Here is a 21,259-nt window from a genome sequence, read left to right as displayed (position 1 = left end):
TTGAGGGTATTCTGACAACTTGATTATTAACTGTGGTTGTTATCAGTTACATGCCTCTGTAACTGAGGTTTTTTACCTAATATTTAATGTATGTGGCCGATGATAACTGTTACAAGTTCCAATTCTGTCAACTTAATTTGGACAGCATGGAAGAGACAGCAGGAATTCCCTCTCCCTCTCTCACATTTATGTATTTATAATACATTACTACATTACATAAAGGTCGTCTGTGTTGGAAGTCTAACAAAAAAAGAAAAGCTGTTGTATAGTATAAATTCCTGATTTCTGGATGGTCATACAGATAACATACATATTCTGACAACAGATTTCTATACGTCTGTCTTGATTTTCTACATACCATAACAACAAATAGATACATCCTGGTTTATCATATTGGAATAGCAGTGAAATTAAAGCACTTTTCAAGTTAAAGTACCATGTAGAATAGATACTAACAATTTCAGGGAGTAGTTAGGAGTAAAACCCATGGAATTAAGTCTGTGAAAAGCTCTTTGCAGTGTAACAGTCACTGTCATTTCTCACCTGGTAGATTATATTTCCATTTTCACAGTTAGCACAGCCAAAGACAGTGTAGGATGTCTTACAATCAGACCCTCCTGTAAAACAAAATCTAAAATTCTAATATTTTAATCCCATATGGGTTTGTCCAGAATTCAGTGGCTGCAATGAATTAAAATCCTGTGTGTGGTGGCAGTTATTAATACAGATAATTAATTAATTTAAAGATCTTGATTGGATTTACTTGGTCGATGTCCGAGGCGCTGGTTCTATGTACCAGGTTATGTAGAATGTCAAAAATACATGACAGTTCTTAACATCTGTGAAATAAAAATTTTTTAAAAGATAGTTTAATTTTATTTTACTATACCTAATACAAATACTATACTGTATTACATATGTATACACTATACTAATACAGAGGGGGAGAGGGCATGTATTATTACATTAATGAATCCACAGCCTTTTTTTTCCATTGTATTGGCCAACTTAACTAGATTCCTCCATGACATCTGAACATAGGTAATAGGAAAAGTTAGCTGGCTATTTGGCACTAGAGATAACACTTAAGAATGAAAGTTGTTCTCCGTTAATTGGTGGTTGCTTGTGCTGAATCTCCTGAAAGTTTCAATAACTGATGTTTTAAATTCAAAGGCCTCGTTTCAGTATTAAGGAGGCTTGTGATGATGAGATGTGCAGATACTGTTCACATTTCACTTCTTAGGATTCTAGGTCAGGAACTCTTAATTGTACTACCTCTTTTCTTAACCCATGGTGATGGTCAAAGCCTATTCAGTTTTGTTGGGATAGGTCTGTCAAATTTGGTTTGGTTTGGGTTCTTTGCTGTTTTGGTTTTGTTTCATTTTTATTTCCTCTGGGCTCTGAGGTAATTTATTTGCCTGTTGTTGCAGAAGTAGCCTGAGTTTGGATGACTTACGGTAAGTCTATCTAACACTCAATAAATGTTGTGTGTTAGTTATTCTACCTGTCTCATGACTTCATATAAACCTTTATGACAGTAATTGTTCATTTTATTTGTAAAAGACATGAATGTCTTCTTTGGACTGAGGTGCATTTCTCCTCACAAAAAGCTTTACTCCCCAAGTCGTCTTCACAAGTGTTTAGAAATTGCTTAATTACTAATTTCTTGTGCTTGCATTACATTAACATTGTTTGTTGTACATTTACACTGTTTGTTGTGAACAGTCTGTTGTAATTTGTTTTGAAATAGATTCACAGAGCTTGAAACATTTTTTTTTTACTTGTGACTGCTAGCTGCTCCAAAATTTCCTTCAGCTTGTGTCATATTGTTATCCACTTAGGTGCTTGTTTTATCTTGCAAGCTGTATCTGGAGCGATCATTGTCTAACATCACATGCAAATACAACCATTTTATGATTTTTAAGCACTCAAACCCAACAGTTGCCCAAATTACTTCTCTCTGCAGCTTCTCTTGTGACTGTTACAGGTTTGATGACAATATATGCTATTTTTTATAATTTGCTGTAGGTAGTATGTGACCACTCATTAACGCCTTAGTAGCTGTTCAGTGGTTTGTTTTCACATTACTCACGCCACTTTAAATACATGATATCCAAACTCAGAAAAAAATCTTTTCCCTATGGACTTTTCCTTAGAATTTATCAGAGCATCAGCATGACGTAGATTGCTCATACTAGTCATGAGGGGAAATTTTTCAACTTAATTTTTCAGGTTAAGAATCAAAGTAGTTAGTTGCTTTTATATTTTATGTGCCAGTTCAGCGTGTTGAGCTGTAACTTGTTTGATTGTTGAACAATAAGGAGTTCTGGAATTATAAATGCAGCTCATTGATTTTCAAGTGCAGCAGTATGTGCTCAGCATTTCTTCTAACTGAGTGTAGGGATTTTTGTCAGCCAGAGGAGACGGTACTATAGCCTTCACATGCATGTTAATATCTGGCTTGTCTGATATATACAACTGGTCTGGTCCTTCTTGACCCAAAGAGGCTCACAGCAATATTCTCCAGCTGCATAGCCCTGGCTCATCACCTGTCAAGATGTGTTCAGTGCACTGAATGAGGCGTGCATCCTGTGGGAAAATGATTTTGCAATCATCCATGCATAAAGAATGACACAGTGCACAGTGGACTACTGCAGTCTTCAGTCTGCAATTCTCTGTTGTAGAGTAAACTATAATTGTAATTTTTTTAATGTTAGGTATGTGTTACTTCTGGAATGTTTGAAAAAAAAAAGAAATGTTCCAAGCTTTTGTTGTCACTTCATTCTTCAGGAATGTTGAAGCCTGTAGACTCTTCATAGAGGACCCTCCTGAGAAAGCGACTGTAGCATGATGGTCTAATAATGCTATTATGTGGATTAGCACTAAAGGGAGTGGGATATTTCTCAAACAAGTTTTGGACGTATATATATTTGTTGATAAGTCTTAAAAAAAATCTAGTCTCTGTTCTAAACTGACTACCTCCTGTTATCTTTAGTCCTTCGTGTCTTGAACCTGCTCCTATCCTAGTCTCATCTCTTTCCTTCTACCTAGTTTCAAGGTCTTTCTTCTATTTCTGCTTAGCCAGTGAATCTGTTAGATTTTCATTGTGATACCTTTTGTATGTATTTTTTATTGCTCCATTTCTTTGACATGTTAAGTCATCCCGTGGTCAGTCCATCCACCTTTGCTAACATCTAAAGATTCCTTTTCCGTGCTCATCTAATGTGATTTGTGATCAAGGATTTTTGCCAAACTGTGTTCTCTCCATATATTGCTGAGAGTGTCTGTGTGCCCTCTTCACCAGTGTTCGTTCTGAATTTGTCTCTTCCCGTGAAGAGACTCCCATCCTAATTTGTCACTTTATACTTGTCCAGTTCAGTGATTGCTTTTTATTCACGTGGTGTGATCTTTGGGCTCTGTGTTGGGGCTGGAGGGGTTGGTTCCTAGCTGTCAGGTTGGGTTCTGGCTCCGTACGGCTCGCTACAGGCACAGGTGAATGCTGCTTTCACCTGGAGCATGCTCAGTGTGGGAAAGAACTGCTTGGAGACTGGGGTCCTCCCAACAAATCACTGACCTTGTGCAAAGCAATGCTTTTGCTCAAACTCTTGAGAACTGCACTGGTTTTCAGAGGAATTAGGAAAACTCCCTTCAAGGTTTAAGCCAGAGGTCTGAAATACCAGCCTTCCAGAAGAGCTAGTTTTGTCTGATTAAATTGTGTGTTTTCTAACCCAGTGTTGAAGCAGTTGAACAAGATTCAGGTAAGATCCCCTATGTGAAACAGCTCAGATCAGCACAATAACGTGTAGTAGAGGTAGTTCAAGAATGGAGTCAAATTCAATATGGCTTCAATATGGCTTTTTTTTTCAATATGGCTTTGGACTGCAAGCAGCCAAGTAACCTTGTCTTTACATAGAAGAGATAATTAAGATACATGGTGCCTGTCTGCTTTGGAGCTGATGATTATATGAGCTAGAAAAAGCAAAAGATTTGGAAAAACAGTGGGTTGTTCATGCAACTTTAGTTGTGTACACAGTTACAGTCTGTGTAAAATTATGAGCAGGAAGGTTATTACTAACATGGACGTGCATGCTTGGAGTCACCAGTTGACGTTGTCTGCATGGTTTTATGAACGATGGAAATGCTTTACCTGCTGATTGCTGCTGTTCTCTGTGTAATCCCTTCCAGTAATCAATAGTTTCTTGTTTTAAAGGAAAAAGAAACAGGATTTTTTTTGTCTTCTGAAGTACTAATTGTACATCTAGTATCAGTTTATAAATATGTTTCGAGTGTTTTGCTTCTGAAGTTCACTGTCTTGATTTTTAACTTGTCTCTCAACTGTATATGTTGGATCACCATAAGGAACCTCAGGCTGATGTTGTATTCAGCAGAAACATTTTTCTTTCCAAAATTTCTAGCATTTCTGTGCAAGATATAATCTTCAGTGTCAGGACTTGTGTAAGGGCATAAGACCAGTAAAAAATCTGTTCTCTCAGTGAGGGGCGTGCTTGCTGCCCAAGTATTTTTTTTCTTCCCATACCTGGTTGGTTGGCTTTTGGACGCTTTGTCATAAATGACAAGACTTTAAAAACTCTTCATCTTTCAGTCAGACTGATCTTCAAGCCAAGATTCTTCAGTTGCATCTGTTTTCTCTCATGCTCAGTCTTGCTCCTTGCACATTCCTTTTATCTGTCTTTACTGCTTAAAAACTGAGATCTATCTTGAATGATATGTGCTTGTAAAATTCCATTTACAAATGCATCTACACTTGACAGAAGGATAAATATTTAAATACAAGTACAAGGAAAAGGACAAAGTTAATGACCTACTTGATGTCCATGCCTGTAGCAATACCACAGTTTCTGCTGTCAAAACAAAGTTGTTTTATCTAGCTAATTGTTTATTCTGTGTCGTGAATTACTAGGGTATTATTGTAAGAGTTTACTCATGGTTAAGCATATGGGAATCCTATGTCTCTTAAAAAGTGTAATCAAGAAGTTTTGCCGATTGATCAGAGAACAGATTTACTATAAATGAATTTTTATTTAGGTGGAACTGTAAATATATTGGCTACCCGTTTATAGAGTTGTTTCTCTTATCTGCATACGGTGTGCAGTGGCCTAATGAGCAGCTGTGTAATAATATGCTTTGTGTTGTGAACTGTGGCTTCTGTAATCCTAGGACCACACAGAAGAGAGGAGAATCGTTTGGAATCAGCAAAATAGGGAACAAAATAAAAGGTGTATTCAAGAGTTCTGCAATGGAAGGAGCTATGTTGCCTAACTATAACTTAAATGAAGGAGAAGATGATTTTGTGAGTAAAACCATTAAGTTTTACTTGAACCCTTTGTTGGGCTTGGATTTTTTGTTCTCCTTTGCTGATTTTAAAAGATTACGTTGCTGCTATCTTCACTACACAGTTTTCATGTGCTGGCTTCTGATTAATTTGCCTTATCTTCCCTGTATTCATTCACAAGCCAAGGTCCTATCCCCACTTTGTGAGCTTCTGAGCTTATTGCTTTAGTAGAGAGAACTACCAAATGCAGCAGTGTCAGATATTTTTGTAAGCAATGGTTTTTTCTTTAATTCTGGATAGTAAGGCAAACACAGGACTGCATGCCTGGCTCTTCATCTGCAGCCTGCCACAAGACCTTAAAACCATAAATTATGTAGTGGAGAAACTGCTGTTGAGTTGGTCTGTGATGCAACATTTTCTCTGTAGATCAGGAGCCAGTAGTCTTTTCTCATTTGTCTTGAGTGTCTCCCTCAGTTAATGTTTTTCTTCCATGCTAAACAGCCATGAATAGAGCCAGTGGTAGAATTTACTGCATGGGACATTACTACCTGAACCACTGTTGGGGCACGAATGGAAAATTTGAAAAAGGGAAGAGGAGGGAATGGGTTAGAAGCAGAGGCAAACTGCACCAGTTAAATTAGAACTGGAGATCTCTGTGTTTGAATCCTTACAGATCGAAGAAGGTGTCATGGTGATGGAAGATGATTCTCCTGAGGAAGCTGTTACCACCCCAAACACACCCCGCAATCTTGCTGCATGGAAAATCAGCATCCCATATGTTGATTTTTTTGATGATCCCTCCTTGGAAAGAAAAGACAGAAAGGAGAGAATTCCTGTATTCTGCATTGATGTAGAAAGAAATGATAGAAGGGCAGGTATGCAATGTTGCAGATAAATAAAGTGGCATTTGAAAGTGAACTCAGAATCTTGTAGTGTGCTGTATTCTGATGGCTCTTGCAGTGTGTTTTGTATATGTATTCTTCTGATTTCAAAATAATGGCTTGAAAGTTCCAAGAAAGTGAGTTTGAGAGATAAATAATCACATTTACCATCTGCAAGTTGAGAACTGACTCCTCAGCATGAATCAGTTCTATTTAGACTTCGTGCCAAAGTTTGAAATGTTCTCTTTCCAAAGATACTTACCTTAGAATTCATATTAATAAACACCTGGCACTTTTTTTTTCATGCACTGTGAACTTTGGAATAATGAATAACAAATAAGTTTTTATAGAACCTTAAAATTAGTTCTTAGGAAATGAAAATTTTTTGCTTATTAGGATCCATCATGGTTTGCAGTCAGTTTATCAGTATCCATATGGAGTGAGGGAAAACAGCATCATCCTAAGGCTGCTGGGATTTGTGTTAGTGAGACTAATACAGCATTTAGTGATATCTTCAGTGATAGGATTAAAAATTATCAGCATTCAAGCTGGTGGTGCAGAGGATTCAAGTACTCAAGTACTATTTCTGTAATTAATTTGGTTAAAAGTTTGAAAATGGATCTAATATAGTCAGCCATCATAAATGTTGGAGTTATGCAGCACCCCATTTAGATTGTAGGGATCCCATAAACGAGGTGATAATTTCCTTATTAGTACTGTATCTGTCTTCCAGTTATGCATTTTACTGTAACACTTAAACTACCTTGAAGTTTATGTTACTACAACACTGAGGCTAATGGAATTGAGGTTTTTCTTATCATAATCCAGCATATGTTTGCTGTTTCTAATTTGTCTCTTGGATGCCATAAAATGTGGTTTATTTTTAACTTTTTTTTTCTCCAGTTGGACATGAACCTGAACACTGGTCTGTCTACAGGAGGTATCTTGAATTTTACGTGCTTGAATCAAAGCTTACGGAATTTCATGGTATGTTTTCCATCATTTGGAAAGCCATTTTCCCCCTGCTGTGATTATCATTCATTACTTAACTGAAATTTAAAATAATAAGGTCAGTATTTATTGCATTGCAAGAATAATTTAATCTCCTTGATATCTTTATTAGGTACATTTCCTGATGCTCAGCTTCCTTCAAAGAGAATCATTGGCCCCAAGAACTATGAATTCTTAAAATCCAAGAGAGAAGAGTTTCAGGAATATCTGCAGGTATCAAACAAACATTTGGAGCAAAGAGCAGTCTAAAACGAATGATAAAAACTAAAAAAATAATGTCTGGGGGGTTTTTGGTCATTTGTTTCCAAGTAACTGTATAGTTAGAGGAAGGATTCAAGCGGGCAATGCTAAAGTTTCACATGACCAAAACCAGAAATCTCTAGCAAATGACAGTATCTGTGGCGGTATAGTGCTTTTTGAATATCTTTTTGTTACGCAGAAATGGATTTTTGAAGATTAAGTTTAAAGTACTTATACTTCTTTTATTCCTTCTGTCTCAAAGAAACTTCTGCAACATCCAGAACTAAGTAACAGCCAGCTTTTAGCTGACTTCCTATCCCCTAATGGAGGAGAGACTCAGTTTCTTGATAAAATGTTACCTGATGTGAATCTTGGTATGTAATATGCTACTTGTTTATGCTGACAAATAGTAATGCCATGGATGCTGTGACTGAATCTTATGATTCTGTGAATGACGCTAGTAATGGATAGATAACTCTTGTGAATATAGGAAATAAGAACTCTGCTCCTTCACAGCCCTTAAAATTATAGCTCAGCAAGCAAGTTATGCTGATACTTCTTCCATGAAGAAAAAAGACATTTTAAAATTTTGGAAAAAAGTGTTTTAAGTGATTGCTTTTGAATTTTTGTGTCAGCAAGCAAGATGATAAGGTTTCTCTTAAAAAAACTCGTAGTTCAAGAAAATTTCCGTTACTGTCACAAGTCAAATCTGCGTGTGTCTGTCAGTATTTGCAGATGAGATGGCATAAGCACTTACAAAACTACCTTTGGATTTCATTGATTAAAATCCTATTTTATTCTGAAAATTACAATATTTGATATTTCTAGTATTAGCAGGTGTTAAGATAATTTCTAACATGAGCTTTAAATGCTTAATTTGAAGCAGCAGTGTGTGTGATACAGGCAGGTCAAATGGAAATTGAGAAGTTCTAATGTCCAATGACAGTAGTTCATAATAAATCAGGAAAGTCGACTGTAGTGTGACTTGGCTGCAATGTAGCTTGTCTCAGAATAGTGGGTCTGAGCTGGTCATGTCAACCTCATGGCCATTCTGTCTTCACATCTTGTGCCACTTGTGGCTGTGGTCCCAGAGAGCCATGTCTGAGCTGTGCCACTGCATTTCTACAGCTCCCGCTCCTGGTGGTGTCCTTCTGGGGCAGCCCTTCACTCAGTCTGCCTCATGAGTTGTTGAATGACATTTCTCAAAAGGTTTTGTTTTTGTTTCAGGTCTTCCCTCTAGATCCAACCCTACAACCTTAGAAAAGCTTATAATTATGGTGTTTGCTGTAATGCCTTTCCTGTCTGAGACTGTGCTTCACTTCCATAAAGAGCATTATAACAAGTGTTGGCATTTCAGCAGGGCTTTTTGTGAGGATGAGGGTTTTTATTATTATCATTTGATCGTTGTACCTACTTTCTGATGTAAATGCCAAATTTAATGACACCTAGATACAAAAAATATTACTGAAACTGTAGTGCTTAAAATAAAGCTAGTCCTAGACACTTCCATTTTTCAGCATTCAAAGTTAGTGTGCCATATCCTGGTAGCCTTATCAGGACACAAGAGCTGATCATTAAGGCCACAGCTGTAACCTGTCCAATTTAGAAAATTCTACTCACCAGAGTTTTTGAAGCTGGTTCTTCCCAGAATCTCTCCAGACTTGCTGGTTTTTCCACAGCAAGAACAGAATCTGAGTTTCTTGAGTTATTCTGTGATAAATATTTATGATTCTATGACTAACTTAAATACCGGGAATTTTGCCTGTACTGGTGTAGCAGTACTGTGCTAGAGCTATTTATGGTTAAACTCTAGGAGACTTAAAAGGTAGACCTACAGTACTTTATTGTGTTTTTTTAAAAAAGTATTCAGATTAATAATCTGTATCTTCTTAAGTATCTTTTCTTGAAGAGTAGTAATCACTAGGTTACAAGCTGGTTATGTGCAAAACTATTTTCGTAGGGTTTTGTGCCAAATCAAAAAGAAAACAAGCAGATTTTAAAAATTACTGTATTTTTAAATAACTGTAAATACATACAATAAATACATAAAATCTAGCAGAGCAACATATCTTTCAAATCAGACAGTGATAACAGAAAGTTTTTGTTTGTTTCTACTTGTAGGTAAAATCATAAAATCTGTTCCAGGAAAGCTGATGAAAGAGGTGAGCAAGTCTTTCAGGTTGCTAATATCTTAACTTCATTAGCTAATTTTACAGGATTACTAAATTGCAGGCAAATCAAAACTTTGTTTGAAAAATCTTTTTTGTTTTTGTTTTCACTTTCCTGTAATTACACAAGTAACAGGTCACTCATATCTTTTTTCAGAAAGGTCAGCATTTGGAGCCATTCATCATGAATTTTATCAATTCCTGTGAATCTCCCAAACCTAAACCAAGCAGGCCCGAACTTACCATTTTGAGTCCCACTTCTGAAAATAATAAGAAGGTACAGTAAGTCATGTTCCTTTCCCATTTTGCAGAAGTGGGGAAATCTGACTGTACATTTTCTCTCATACTAGGGAGCTGTCTTAGAACTCATTAACTAATACTATTTCAGATGAAGCCAAGCTGGAAAATGCTGTCTAGGGATGCAGACTCTGAGGGTGTTCAGTCCAAAGGCCAGACCAAAGGCAGACTGGAGTAATACACATTTCCTTCTCCCCAGATATGTGTGGCATAGACTTGAGCTGTTCAGTACTGCACTTTCACTTCTGTTTTGAAACGTGACATATTTGTGCAGACATGCATCTTTCCAGTTCCTGAGGGAAGCCTTACAAGAAAGATGGAGCGGGAATTTCACAAAAGCATTTAGTGACAGGACAAGGGGAAGTGGAACTGAGAGTAGGTTTTGATTTGATATTAGGAAAAAATGTGTAGCTGTGAGGGTGGCGAGGTGCTGGAACAGGTTGCTCAGAGAGGTTGTGGATGCCCCATCCCTGGAAGTGTTCAATGCCAGATTGGATGGAGCTCTGAGCAGCCTGGTCTAGTGAAAGGTGTCCCTGCCCATAGCAGGGGGTTGGGACTAGATGCTCTTTGACGTCCCTTCCAAACCAGTCCATTCTGTGATTCTGTGCAGTGACTGCTGTGCAGTAGCAAGGCACCTCACTTCTGGTGAGGGAGGTGAATGCCAGATGTCTGTCCCAGGACTGTGTGAGCTGCCTGTGTGGAGATCTGGCAGGCAGCCAAAGAGATGAAAGGTTAGCACTTCCTGAGTGCCCATCTGTGAGAAGAACATGTTATCTCATAGCAAGAGAGTTCTTCAGTTTTTTGGTAAATGGTGGTCGATTTCCAGCTAATGCTTATGTTGCCACCATGTTCTCATGTGTGTTTTCTGACACAGATCTGTTTATTTCAGTTTCAACATGTTAGACTGTGCTGACTGTATGCTCCCTGGTGCTTGTGCTGCCATGAGTGGGGTTCATGCAGGCTCCCTCTTCCTCAGTAGGCTGAATAAGAAATGCCTGAAGGTCTGTCTGGGCAGGCCCAGTCAGAAATGTGCCTAATGTCCTGACAGATCTTCTTCATGCTTGTTCCCTTTCAATATTCCTGGGCCGTGTATATGTTTGTGTGTTTTAAATATTGGTGGAAAGACTTATAGTTAAAAATGCACGATGAATGTGGGTAATCTACCCCAGTATAACCAGGAGCAATTGGATTTCATTCTGTATTAGATTCAACAGAATAAGAGTTACCAACCTGCCTGGATAAAAAAAACAAGTGAACAAAAACCTCCATTTCCCCCTCCTAGAGGCACTAGCAGGATTTCTGGCCGTGTTGCTGTTCAGAAGATCTGTAAGCAGCTCGATCATCTTCTGAACATACTTTTGTCAGACTTGCTATAATAGGTCAGGACTTCTCAGCTGATGCAGACTTTGCAAAATATGCCAATAAAGGCATTGTTCTGCTGGCTTGTGATGGCCTGCCAACAGCAATAAAAGCTGCTTTTGGAATACCAGCAGTGTAATACATGTTTCTGAGTAGCTAGTTGGAAGAAGACATGATCACTTACACTGACTGATGTGATTCAGATGATGCATGCAATCTTTCTTCTTGCCATTCTGGTATAATCCTCTGCACTTTTTACATGAGCAGGAAGAACAGGAGAGATGTTTATGCCTCTGGCTGTAGATATTGTTCATAGTCAAGGTGTTCTTTTTTTGCAGTTCACACCTGTGCTGGAATGTATGAGTGTATGTTTACATATGCACTCACCATTGAGTAACTTTTGTTTTCTGTGAGGCACTTCATATGAACATTCATGCTTCCTTTGCTTGCTTTTCCCAGGAAGGTATAATAGCCTGTTGTGCAAGGCTTTTTTTCTTAATACAGGCTTTTTTATCTTTTCACTGACTACAAGAGCTTGACTCCCATTAATCAATACTAGTTCACAGAATTTCCTCATTGTAAACGTTTTAAGACTATTTCATGGTTATAATCATGATTACTGTTTAATCTTAAAGATACAAATAATGAGGGCATTGAGGTTTGTGGTGTTAGTCTCAAATATTAACATGCACAGAAACATCCAAAGCAAAATCCTGTGCTTATCTGAATTGTGAGTATAATCTCAACTTCTGTGCTAGATATCCAGTTGTGCATTTTTCACTTGAATTTCTTCCGAGCCAAGATACTGGAAAGTAAGACATGGAAGTAAAGGTCTAATGCCACTTTTTGTTACGGCTGCTGCAGTGCATTGCAGATTGCATTCTGAAATGCTTTCAAAGTGTGCCTCTGATCAAGGAACCATAACTGTTTAAGGTACAATACAGATTATCCATGTATGGAGGTACAGTCAGTATTCCAAAGATGTTACTTCTGGTTTGGAATGAATGTGGAAATAGCACTTGAAAGTCAAAAAGCTTTGCCCTAAGCTGGCCTTCATGTTTAATTTTTTATAGGTTACCTACCAGATTGCTGTTAATGATTTAGTTTGGCCTCCAGACACTGCTCTGCACCTGTGCCTACATTGCAAAATGGGCTACTTTGAGTTGGCTCAGTATGTATCACCTTTGTCAGCTCATGGGGTGTGTTCTAAAAAATAAAGGAGCCTCTTGTTTAAGTTAAAATACTACAACTAAGGTTTTTGTGCTGTTCTGGCTTCAGTATTGACGATGTAGACTTCATTTTATACAGAGTTTTTTAAACAACCTAGCAGGGATGTTTTCACGAAGTAGGTGTGAATAATTATGTGTTCTTTTTAGGTTTGTTACATTCCTGGATACCAATCATCCACCAGTGCATTAGCCATATTTGCCCTTTTATGTAATTTGTGTGTGATAAGTTGGTGTTGTTTAGTTTGAGTGAACCCTGTGAAGGTAATACCAGCAGCACAGCACTTAACAAAAGAGAGGGCCTGAAGGAGTACAGGTCAAAACCCTGACTCCTGCCAGATGTCCTGATGTAATTTTTCCTAAGAGTGCAAAGCGTTCTGTTTAGAGAGTTGCGTGATTCAGAGAGCGTTGTGATTTGATGGGTTTGGCTTTATTTATTTTGGGGAGAATTGCAGTACAGAAAGTGAACCACATATAAGCAAATTGCTTCCTGTTCCTTGGAACTAATGTTATTTTGGGAGTGGTAAAAAAAACTCTCTGTGAGTGGCAATCATCTCATCCTAGGCAATTCTGTGATTATGTTGCATTTGCTTCTAGTTCTAGGATTTTTTTTAGAACCCTGGCATAAACTTTAGAACTCTCCTTTCATAATACAGAATATTTTGTGTAAGTCCTATTTTATATCTATTTATTAACTATTTTGGGGGTAAGTTAATTGAAAATAAACTGTTAGTGGGGATTGCTGGGTATTAAATATGGAAAACATCAGGATTTTGAGACTTATTCTTTCCCCTCTGCTGGGATTCACAGTGCAGGGGAGGCAAGGACTACTACCTAGGTGGCTTGGGACCCCTTTTGGTGTGCAGGGAAGAGCCTCTTGGAGTTTTGCAAGAATTAGTGTATCTTTTCAGGAAGAATCGAAGGCAAGGAAATAGAGGGATCAGGGAGGAGGGTGATGACCTAGGAGAATAGAAGGCTAGAGGAGTATAATTGAGAAATGAGATAAATGGAAAGAAACCAAATGTTAGTTCGTAAAGATTTTACTATAAATCATTAAGCTAGCAGGGGGAAAAGATATATCTCTCTGTAAAAAACTTGTATATTTTGCCTGGAAACCATTGTATTTATTTCAAAGTGGAAACCAACAGGAACTTTTAGGAATACTTTGATGTTACAGGCTTCCCTTGTGATTTAAGGCAGACAAACGCTGTATCACTTAGCCCCTCATTTTCAGAGCAGGGTGCATCAAGGAAATCAGAACCTCTGATAACAAAGTCTAGATGCGTACAATCATACAATTGTTTAGGTTGGAAGAAGGTAGTGGAAGCAGAAGGGCTCATGAACTAATGTCTCAGAGCTGATTTGTTCTGAACCCTGGTATTTTGGTGTATCTTGGCAACATGTGATATGCTCTTTATTGGAAAGTGAAGGATTTGAAAATAAGAACCAGAAACAATGAAACAAATCAACACCACATATCAGTTCTTTGAAAGCTCTGGAAAGAAGCTACTTCTATGAAAAGAAACCAACCCAAAGGACTGGTGGCTATCTTTTGCCTTTGAATGCAGTGATTTCAGTCTTCTCTTTCTGTTTTTAGCTTTTTAATGATTTATTCAAGAATAATGCAAACCGGTCTGAGAATACTGAAAGACGACAAAATCAGAATTACTTCATGGAAATGATGACCATAGAAGGAGTCTATGACTACTTAATGTATGTTGGTAAGAAGCAATTTCTCTTATTTATTTGTATACTTCATGACAAATATGAAGTTCACAGTCTCTGCTAAGAAATGAAATTCTATGGTAGCAGTCATATATAACTCAACACTTTCAAGCTAGTATACAACTTTGTAACATAGTCATTCCTTAGAAGACTTTATTGTGGTGCTAAAATGTCATTCATCATTCATCATTGCTTTGTTTCTTTATGTCTCCATCTTTCTGCATCTGAGTAATATGAGTTTATGAGAGTAGGTCCTATCCCTTTTCTGAGGTCTACCTAAGCTGCTGTTAGACTCTGGGAACTGGATTTGTTAAATTAATAGAAACAGCTGAAGGAAGTATTTGAGAAGCACCGTAGAGAATACCAATATTTTCAGTGCTGCACTAATAAAAATGAAATAATCTTTTCTTGCTTGCAAACTTTTTTTTCTTTGAATAAATGATTCTTTTATCATGAATGTTAGGAGACCCTCATATATGTTACTGCTCACAGATGTTGCTGTGACTTTGCAGGTAGGGTAGTTTTCCACATTCCTGACTGGCTGCATCATCTCTTGATGGGAGGAAGAATTCTCTTCAAAAATACATTGGAACTATACACAGATTATTACTTGCATAACAAGTTAGAACAGCTATTTGAGGAGCACCGCCTGGTTTCTCTGATAACACTGCTGAGAGGTCAGTAATAGTTACATATCTGATGAAAAAATAATGCCTAGTCTGGGGTTTGGAATCTCTTCAGTGAAGTTTCTGAGTGCTAAACTTTGCAATGCTGACTAACGCCGGTGTAGTATTAAAAATCAAATGGGCCTGGAGTAACTTCAAAGCTTGTTGTGGAAAGATGTTGAGTCATCCATGTTGTCTGTCAGTGATTATTACAGAAAAAAGTATTACGGATAGTAATTTGCTTGGATGTGCAAAGAACAAGAAAAACAGAATGAGGGTGGTTTAGTGTATTGACGCAAATGTTTCATGAAGTTGTCAAGTTACTTCACTTATGTACTACCTCAGCCTTGTATTGTTAAGTTTTTAGTTCCCTTTGTTGTGGTTGGCTTTTGAGAGGGCTTGAGTGTTCCTCACCTTCATATAAGGGAAGGGGAGAGCGAATTAAAGAAAATTTAAATTCCCTCACAACTGTGGAGTATTACCTGACTGCTATCTGATCGAAAAATGCACCTGGCCAAAACTCTGGAGTCAAGACAGCTATGTCCTTATCAAACCAAAAATGAAGGTTGTGAAAGGCAAAAAAGGAGTGCAGTAAGACTTTCAGAGCCTAAAACCAAAACTGAGCACCTGTTATTTCAGACGAATAGCAATTTTTGCTTTCTCATTCGTAGGTAAATTGGAAGTTTTTACAGTTCCAGACAGTGTTTCAGCACAAGGTGTCAATACTGCTTATGGTTTTGAAAGCATAAGGGAAATTGTGAGTAAGGAGATCATAACTAACCTAAAGTAGAGTTGATCCAAACTTAGAAGAGAATGCTTTAAATTTTGAAAAGAATGGAAACAAATTGTGAAAAGGTGATTGTCCTTCAAACAGGGTGGGTATCCTGGATTCGATTGGGCTAATGCAAGCAAAAAGTATGGTCTGCCAAGACTAGAATTCCCTTCTAATCAACACAATACAGAGAAGAAGTTCAGTTTTGAAGTCACAATCCAAAACACATTTCTATGTCAGTGATGTGTAGCTGTCTAAAGATACATTTTTTTCAATGTGTCTTCCCTGCAGATGCCGTGTTCTGTGAGAACACTGAGCCTCGCTCTCTCCAGGATAAACAGAAACGAGCAAAGCAGACTTTTGAAGAAATGATGAGATATATTCCAGGTTCTGTATTCCATGACTGCCTGTAGGAGTATGGTTAATTGTTCAAGCAGATATTTAAGCCAGATACAGTCACACTATCTTTCCAAATCAAATAATACTTGGGCTGCAGAGATTTGAGTTCACTGGAATACCAGGTGTAAAAACACAACAGTTCAGTTTTGTCATCTAAGGTTGTAGCATAGTGATTAATAAAGACATGATGATGAAAATCAAGAGCTTTACACATGTACTTAATACCATAATTTTTCAGCTTTTGAACGTTCCTATGGTTCGTATTTTACCCAGATTAAAACTATTTAAAAAGGCATATCATTAAGCTGGAAGGTACATCTGAGGTCTCCTTGCACTGTATAAACTAGGAAAGAGGGGCCCATTTATTTGAAAGAAATTTTAAAAAATTTAGCTTGTGATTTATTAAACAGTGCATTAGATCAAAATATTGTATTATAAAAAGTGTAGTAATTACTTAGATATGGAGCCCTGAAGGAAAGGGAGGAGAAAAGGATGAACCCAAAAGTGTGGGGTTTTTTTCCATTTACCATTTGAGACAGAAACAAATTGAACTCTTTCTTAAATTTAAACAGTTTTTTTCTTGTTAATTACTGGAATTCTGTAACTGCATCATAAAGGTGCTTTGCAGTGCTTCCTCATGACTTGTGTATTTGTTTTTGGAATTTGGTCTAGATTTAATAGGCAAGTGCATTGGGGAAGAGGCTAAATACGAAGGCATCAGGCTTCTGTTTGATGGACTGCAGCAACCAGTGCTCAACAAACAGGTAACTCATAACATGTGACAAACCTGCCTTCTGGCACAGGATCTCCTCAAGGGAATGTTTGATATAGTAGAGGAATAGGCTGTTACTCAGAATGGAGAATAAAAAGCAGTAGTTTTGCTTTGGAGTGTCCTTAATTTTCTGTATTTCTTTTTAGTTAACTTATGTTCTGCTGGACATTGGGATTCAAGAGCTCTTTCCAGAGCTGAGTAAGGTATGTGCTAATTCCATTCAAGAACTGCAGAGTTCTTCAAGCTACTACTTAGTCTGGTCACTGGTGTATTTTGCTGTTGTTCTCTATTACTAATATTAATTCTAAATTTTGGGGAAAGTATGTGTTTTTCTAATACATTGAAATAATTGAAATCTGAGTTACTTACATTTTGGCTACTTATCTCTTTCCAAATCAGCTCAGGCACATTTGTTTAGCATGCTGCGAGTCTGAGCTGCCTTTCAGTAGACTTGGACAGATCAACAGCAGTCAGGATCTCCGTGCCTTTCTCTTTGATTGTCTCCACTCTATTTTGTGCATTTCCCAATTTAGGAAGGAAATTCTGCATGCAAAGGTCAGGTCAAGCTGCAGCATTTTTCTTGAGAATATCTGGCAGGAGGATTTCTTACCTCTAGTTTGGTCACTGCAATGTTAACTTCAGCTATCCAGATAAAGGAGCACAACAGATATTGCTCTATAAATGCTTATCATTAGGTTTGGGATCTGTCTGATATTTGTATTTATGTATATCAAACCTTCACAGATTTTTACATGGTAATTTTACAGTTTGGTCTTCATGGCAAGCAGGAGATACCTGCTAGTTAGCTAGTAGAAAAACCCCCAAACAAATCAGGAAAACCCCCTCACTAACAATAAATGCTCGTTGCATGACCCCAGTGCCTGAGAACTGCGGAGTGCCAGCAGTGATTTGTTTTGCATGACAAACAGAAACAAAAACAAGATATTGGAACAAACCAGGACATTTCCATTGTTTTCAGTGAAATGAGGCTGGCTCAGCAAGTCTGACCTACTTTGTGCTTCAGCTCTATAGCTGCCCTCCTCAGGCCAGTGCTGAGACAGCTAAAAACAGGCAAAAGAGGACCCAGCTGACCAAGGGAGCAAAGAAATAGCCTGGGGACCTGAGTGCAGAAAAAAAGACCTGACTTAGCCCTGTTGTTTTACTCTGCTGAACTGGTTTTGTATCTCAGCAGCTAATTATAGATATGTATTGGAACACTGATCTTTCTTCAGTTGATTATGGAGAAAAAAGGGTGGCATTTAAACAGTCTTTAAAGCACCAGTCAGGCCCAGAGGGTGGTGGTTAATGGAATGAACTCTAGTTGGAGGCAGCCCAGTAACAAGGGAGTTATCCAAGGGGTCAGTCGTGGCTCCAGTCCTGTCTAACATCTTCATTAATGATCTGGATGATGGGCCAGAGTGCAAAGCCTGATGATGACACAAAACTAGGAGGAGTGGCTGATAAACCACAGGGTCATGCTACCCTCCAAAGGGAGCTAAGTAGGCTGGAGAAATGGACTGGCAGGAACCTCCTAAACTTAAGCAAAGAGAAATGCAAAGTCCTGTTCCTGGGGAAGAACAGCCCCATGATGGGCTGAGGGCCAACCAGCTGGAAAGACACAAAGCTGAACAAAAGGCTGATGGTATCCTGGGCTGCAATAGGAGCAGTGTTGCTGGCAGATCAAGGGAGGTGATGCTGCCCTCTGCTCAGCACTGGTGGGGCCACACCTGGAGTGCTGTGTCCAGGCCTGGGCTCCCCAGTACGAGATAGGCATGGACATACTGGAATGAATCTGGTGGAGAGCCATGAGGATGATGAAGGCACTGGGGTGTATCTCCTATGAGAAGAGGCTAGAGAGCAGGGCCTGTTCAGCCTGGAGAAGAGAAAGCTCAAAGGATCACATTGATGTCTGTAAATACCTGAGGGCTAGGTACAAAGAGGATGGAACCAGTGGTGCCCACTAACAGGACCAGTGGCAACAGGCACAAGCTGAAACACCAGAGTTTCCCTCTGAACATCAAGAAACATTTCCTCACTGTGAGGGTGACCAAGCATTGTCACAGTGCCCAGGGATGCCATGGGACGCTCATCCTTGGAGATACTTAAAAGCTGTCTGGACATGGTCTTGAGCATCTCTAGGTGGCTCTGCTTTTGAGGTCTAGACCAGGTGACCTCCAGAGGCACTTTCCAACCCCAGACGTGCTGTGATTCCATAGCTGTGTATATTTAATGGGAAAAAATATTTTTCCTTCAAAAACAAATCAAGAGAAAGATTATTCAAGGTAAATCAAGACCACATTTTCTACTTCCTGATCTATTCTTTTTTCCTGTGTAACTGTGACACTGCCTGGCTGCTCTGCAGTGTTTCATAACCACCTGCTGAGGAGGGACCTCTAGTGCCACCTTTGCTCCTGGTGAAATGGTATAGGTGAGGGGTGGGCTCCCCCTGTCCCCTCTGACTGAAGCTGATGGGGACAGAGCAAGGGAATTTCCAGCCCAGATTTCAGTACGGGAAAGGAAGAAAAATACTTCAGCTGGGAACTTGAGCTATTTCCTTACTTTCAGATACACTGAGAGCAATACAGAACAAAGTGCTGCATCTGTGAAGTTTGGCAGTGGGACCTGCTTGTCAGTGCGCCAGAATTGAGAGGGGAAATGCGAGATGGAGAGGATATGCATGGAGGGATGGCAGTGGTTTTCATCCAGAGCCTAAAAACATTTTCCCAAAATCACTGCAAGCACTTGGCACTATGAAACCACTTGAAAAGAGAATTGTTTCTTCCTAACAACTGCAGTGGGGAAGTTTAGAAGTAATGACTGGTTCTTACTTACCTGCCCATTGTACTGGGGGGAATCAAGCCAGTGCCTGATCTCTCTGTTCAGCATGGATTGGTTCTTTTTGAGTTGCTTCTTACCAAAATGTTTTTGTAGTTACAGTGAAGAATGGAAAAATGTTTGCGCCTAGTCAGCTTTTAGAGGGGAAACCGAGCATCCCAGTTGTTTTGTTTTGAGCACTGCTCCTTTGGCAGAAAAAACAGTGATGGGAGAAATGGGAAGATTTTCCTTAGTGGGGATGTCAGTCTGCTTCCCACTCTTGCGATTGGTATCTTGAAGGTATTTCCTGCCGCACGTTCCAGTGCGGATATGTGCTGGATCGCTTGACGTGTGCTGTGCTTGATGGCAGCATGTGTAAGTGAGCAAGCTCCAAGAGCTGAAAAACTCCTCTGAGACAGTGTATAGCCAGTCCCTTGGGAATCTATCAGACTGGATACAAGGAGAAGGGACAGCTGAAAGGGGAAAAGCATTCCGAGCAGAATAAGGAAAGAAATCCACTTGAAAAAATCTCTCTCCAGTACTATTTCCAGAGCAGAAAATTGCTGTGTCAAGAAAACTGTATTTAGCAGTTAGGAATGGGGGAGGTGAGAACTTCTAGAGAAAGAAGAAAACACCTATTTTGAGAAATAGTATTAAAACACAGTAGCATTCCATTCTTGTAACTCTGGTTTCAAGTGGATGTTTTCAGATAGCAATAATCATTGCAGCTCAGTTCAGTCATTTCTATGGAAATACACATTTTCAAATTTAATAAGTAAATTTCCTGTTTAACAGGGTCCAAAGGAAGCAAGCTCTGTGTCAAGTTGGATGTGAGTGGACACCCAGCAGGATCTGCTGTGCACTGTTATAATGGAAATGTAGCATTTTAACATTGCTTTGTATATTTTGTTGTAAATACCTTAAAATTTAAGTTAAAAAAATAACATGCAATAAAGACATTAAAATTTAATACCAATTGCAATTAAATAAAATATCTGTACTTTTTATTTAAAATTTGTTTTAGCTGTTACCAGTAAAAGTCTAATTTCAGCAAAATCTCTCAGTGTATGAAATTACAGGATGATATAAAAAAAGACAGCTGGGTGATCAGCCAACCCATGCTTTGCTAAGAGAGCAATTACTGGGTGTCTTCCTGAAAGGATATGTAGAAAAATTGTTTGGAAGAAGTTGTGGAACCCTCTCATTAAGTTATTTTAAAATGTCTTAACAAATCCATTTTTTTTAACAACAGAAGTATATAATTGAATCTACTGCATACAAATAATCTCAGAACTGTCTTTAGCCTTAATTTTTCTGTGAGCATGGAAAATCATATTTGTAATTTAGTCTTTGTAATACCTGATCTTCAAATCTAAAGCCCTCTTAAAATAATAATGGATGTGAAAAGTGGTTTTGACTTTTAATTTAGCCTTTATTTTTCTGCTGTTTCTTATCTGGCTTTGTGGGTTTTTTCTGACATCCTCTTTACAGGCCTAGGAAAGAGGATGTGAGTCTGTTCACAGCATTTTATAAAAATTCATTCATATAAAAATGTGTGGAAGATTTTTCTCTGTAAATCCTAATTTGTTGGCCCAGCCTTTATAAAAGAGATTTTGAAAAAGATTTCTATGTGTGGA

The 21,259-nt window shown here is 38.4% G+C and overlaps 1 protein-coding gene across 4 annotated transcripts in view; it reads left to right on the top strand.

Annotated features, from left to right (window-relative positions):
* SNX14 (sorting nexin 14) overlaps window positions 1-21,245 on the top strand; it is a 45,936-nt gene extending 24,691 nt beyond the window's left edge. For 2 of the 4 annotated variants that reach the window (XM_063389589.1, XM_063389588.1), the window contains exons 16-29: window positions 1,431-1,457; window positions 5,179-5,311; window positions 5,967-6,168; window positions 7,078-7,161; window positions 7,298-7,398; window positions 7,688-7,799; window positions 9,547-9,587; window positions 9,751-9,870; window positions 14,073-14,196; window positions 14,713-14,877; window positions 15,929-16,024; window positions 16,709-16,800; window positions 16,955-17,011; window positions 20,418-21,245. In XM_063389589.1, coding sequence (XP_063245659.1) covers window positions 1,431-1,457; window positions 5,179-5,311; window positions 5,967-6,168; window positions 7,078-7,161; window positions 7,298-7,398; window positions 7,688-7,799; window positions 9,547-9,587; window positions 9,751-9,870; window positions 14,073-14,196; window positions 14,713-14,877; window positions 15,929-16,024; window positions 16,709-16,800; window positions 16,955-17,011; window positions 20,418-20,456 — 1,393 coding nt within the window. In that variant the 3' untranslated portion in view covers window positions 20,457-21,245. The remainder of the gene's footprint in view (window positions 1-1,430; window positions 1,458-5,178; window positions 5,312-5,966; window positions 6,169-7,077; window positions 7,162-7,297; window positions 7,399-7,687; window positions 7,800-9,546; window positions 9,588-9,750; window positions 9,871-14,072; window positions 14,197-14,712; window positions 14,878-15,928; window positions 16,025-16,708; window positions 16,801-16,954; window positions 17,012-20,417) is intronic. The other 2 variants (XM_063389591.1, XM_063389590.1) reach the window with 1 other exon arrangement.
* The last annotated feature ends 14 nt before the right edge of the window (window positions 21,246-21,259 follow it).

The sequence above is a fragment of the Prinia subflava genome, chromosome 2, assembly GCF_021018805.1.
Source record: "Prinia subflava isolate CZ2003 ecotype Zambia chromosome 2, Cam_Psub_1.2, whole genome shotgun sequence".
Classification (NCBI taxonomy): domain Eukaryota; kingdom Metazoa; phylum Chordata; class Aves; order Passeriformes; family Cisticolidae; genus Prinia; species Prinia subflava.
Note: the sequence above shows the minus strand (reverse complement) of the source record. Positions and strands in the feature narration are given on the sequence as shown.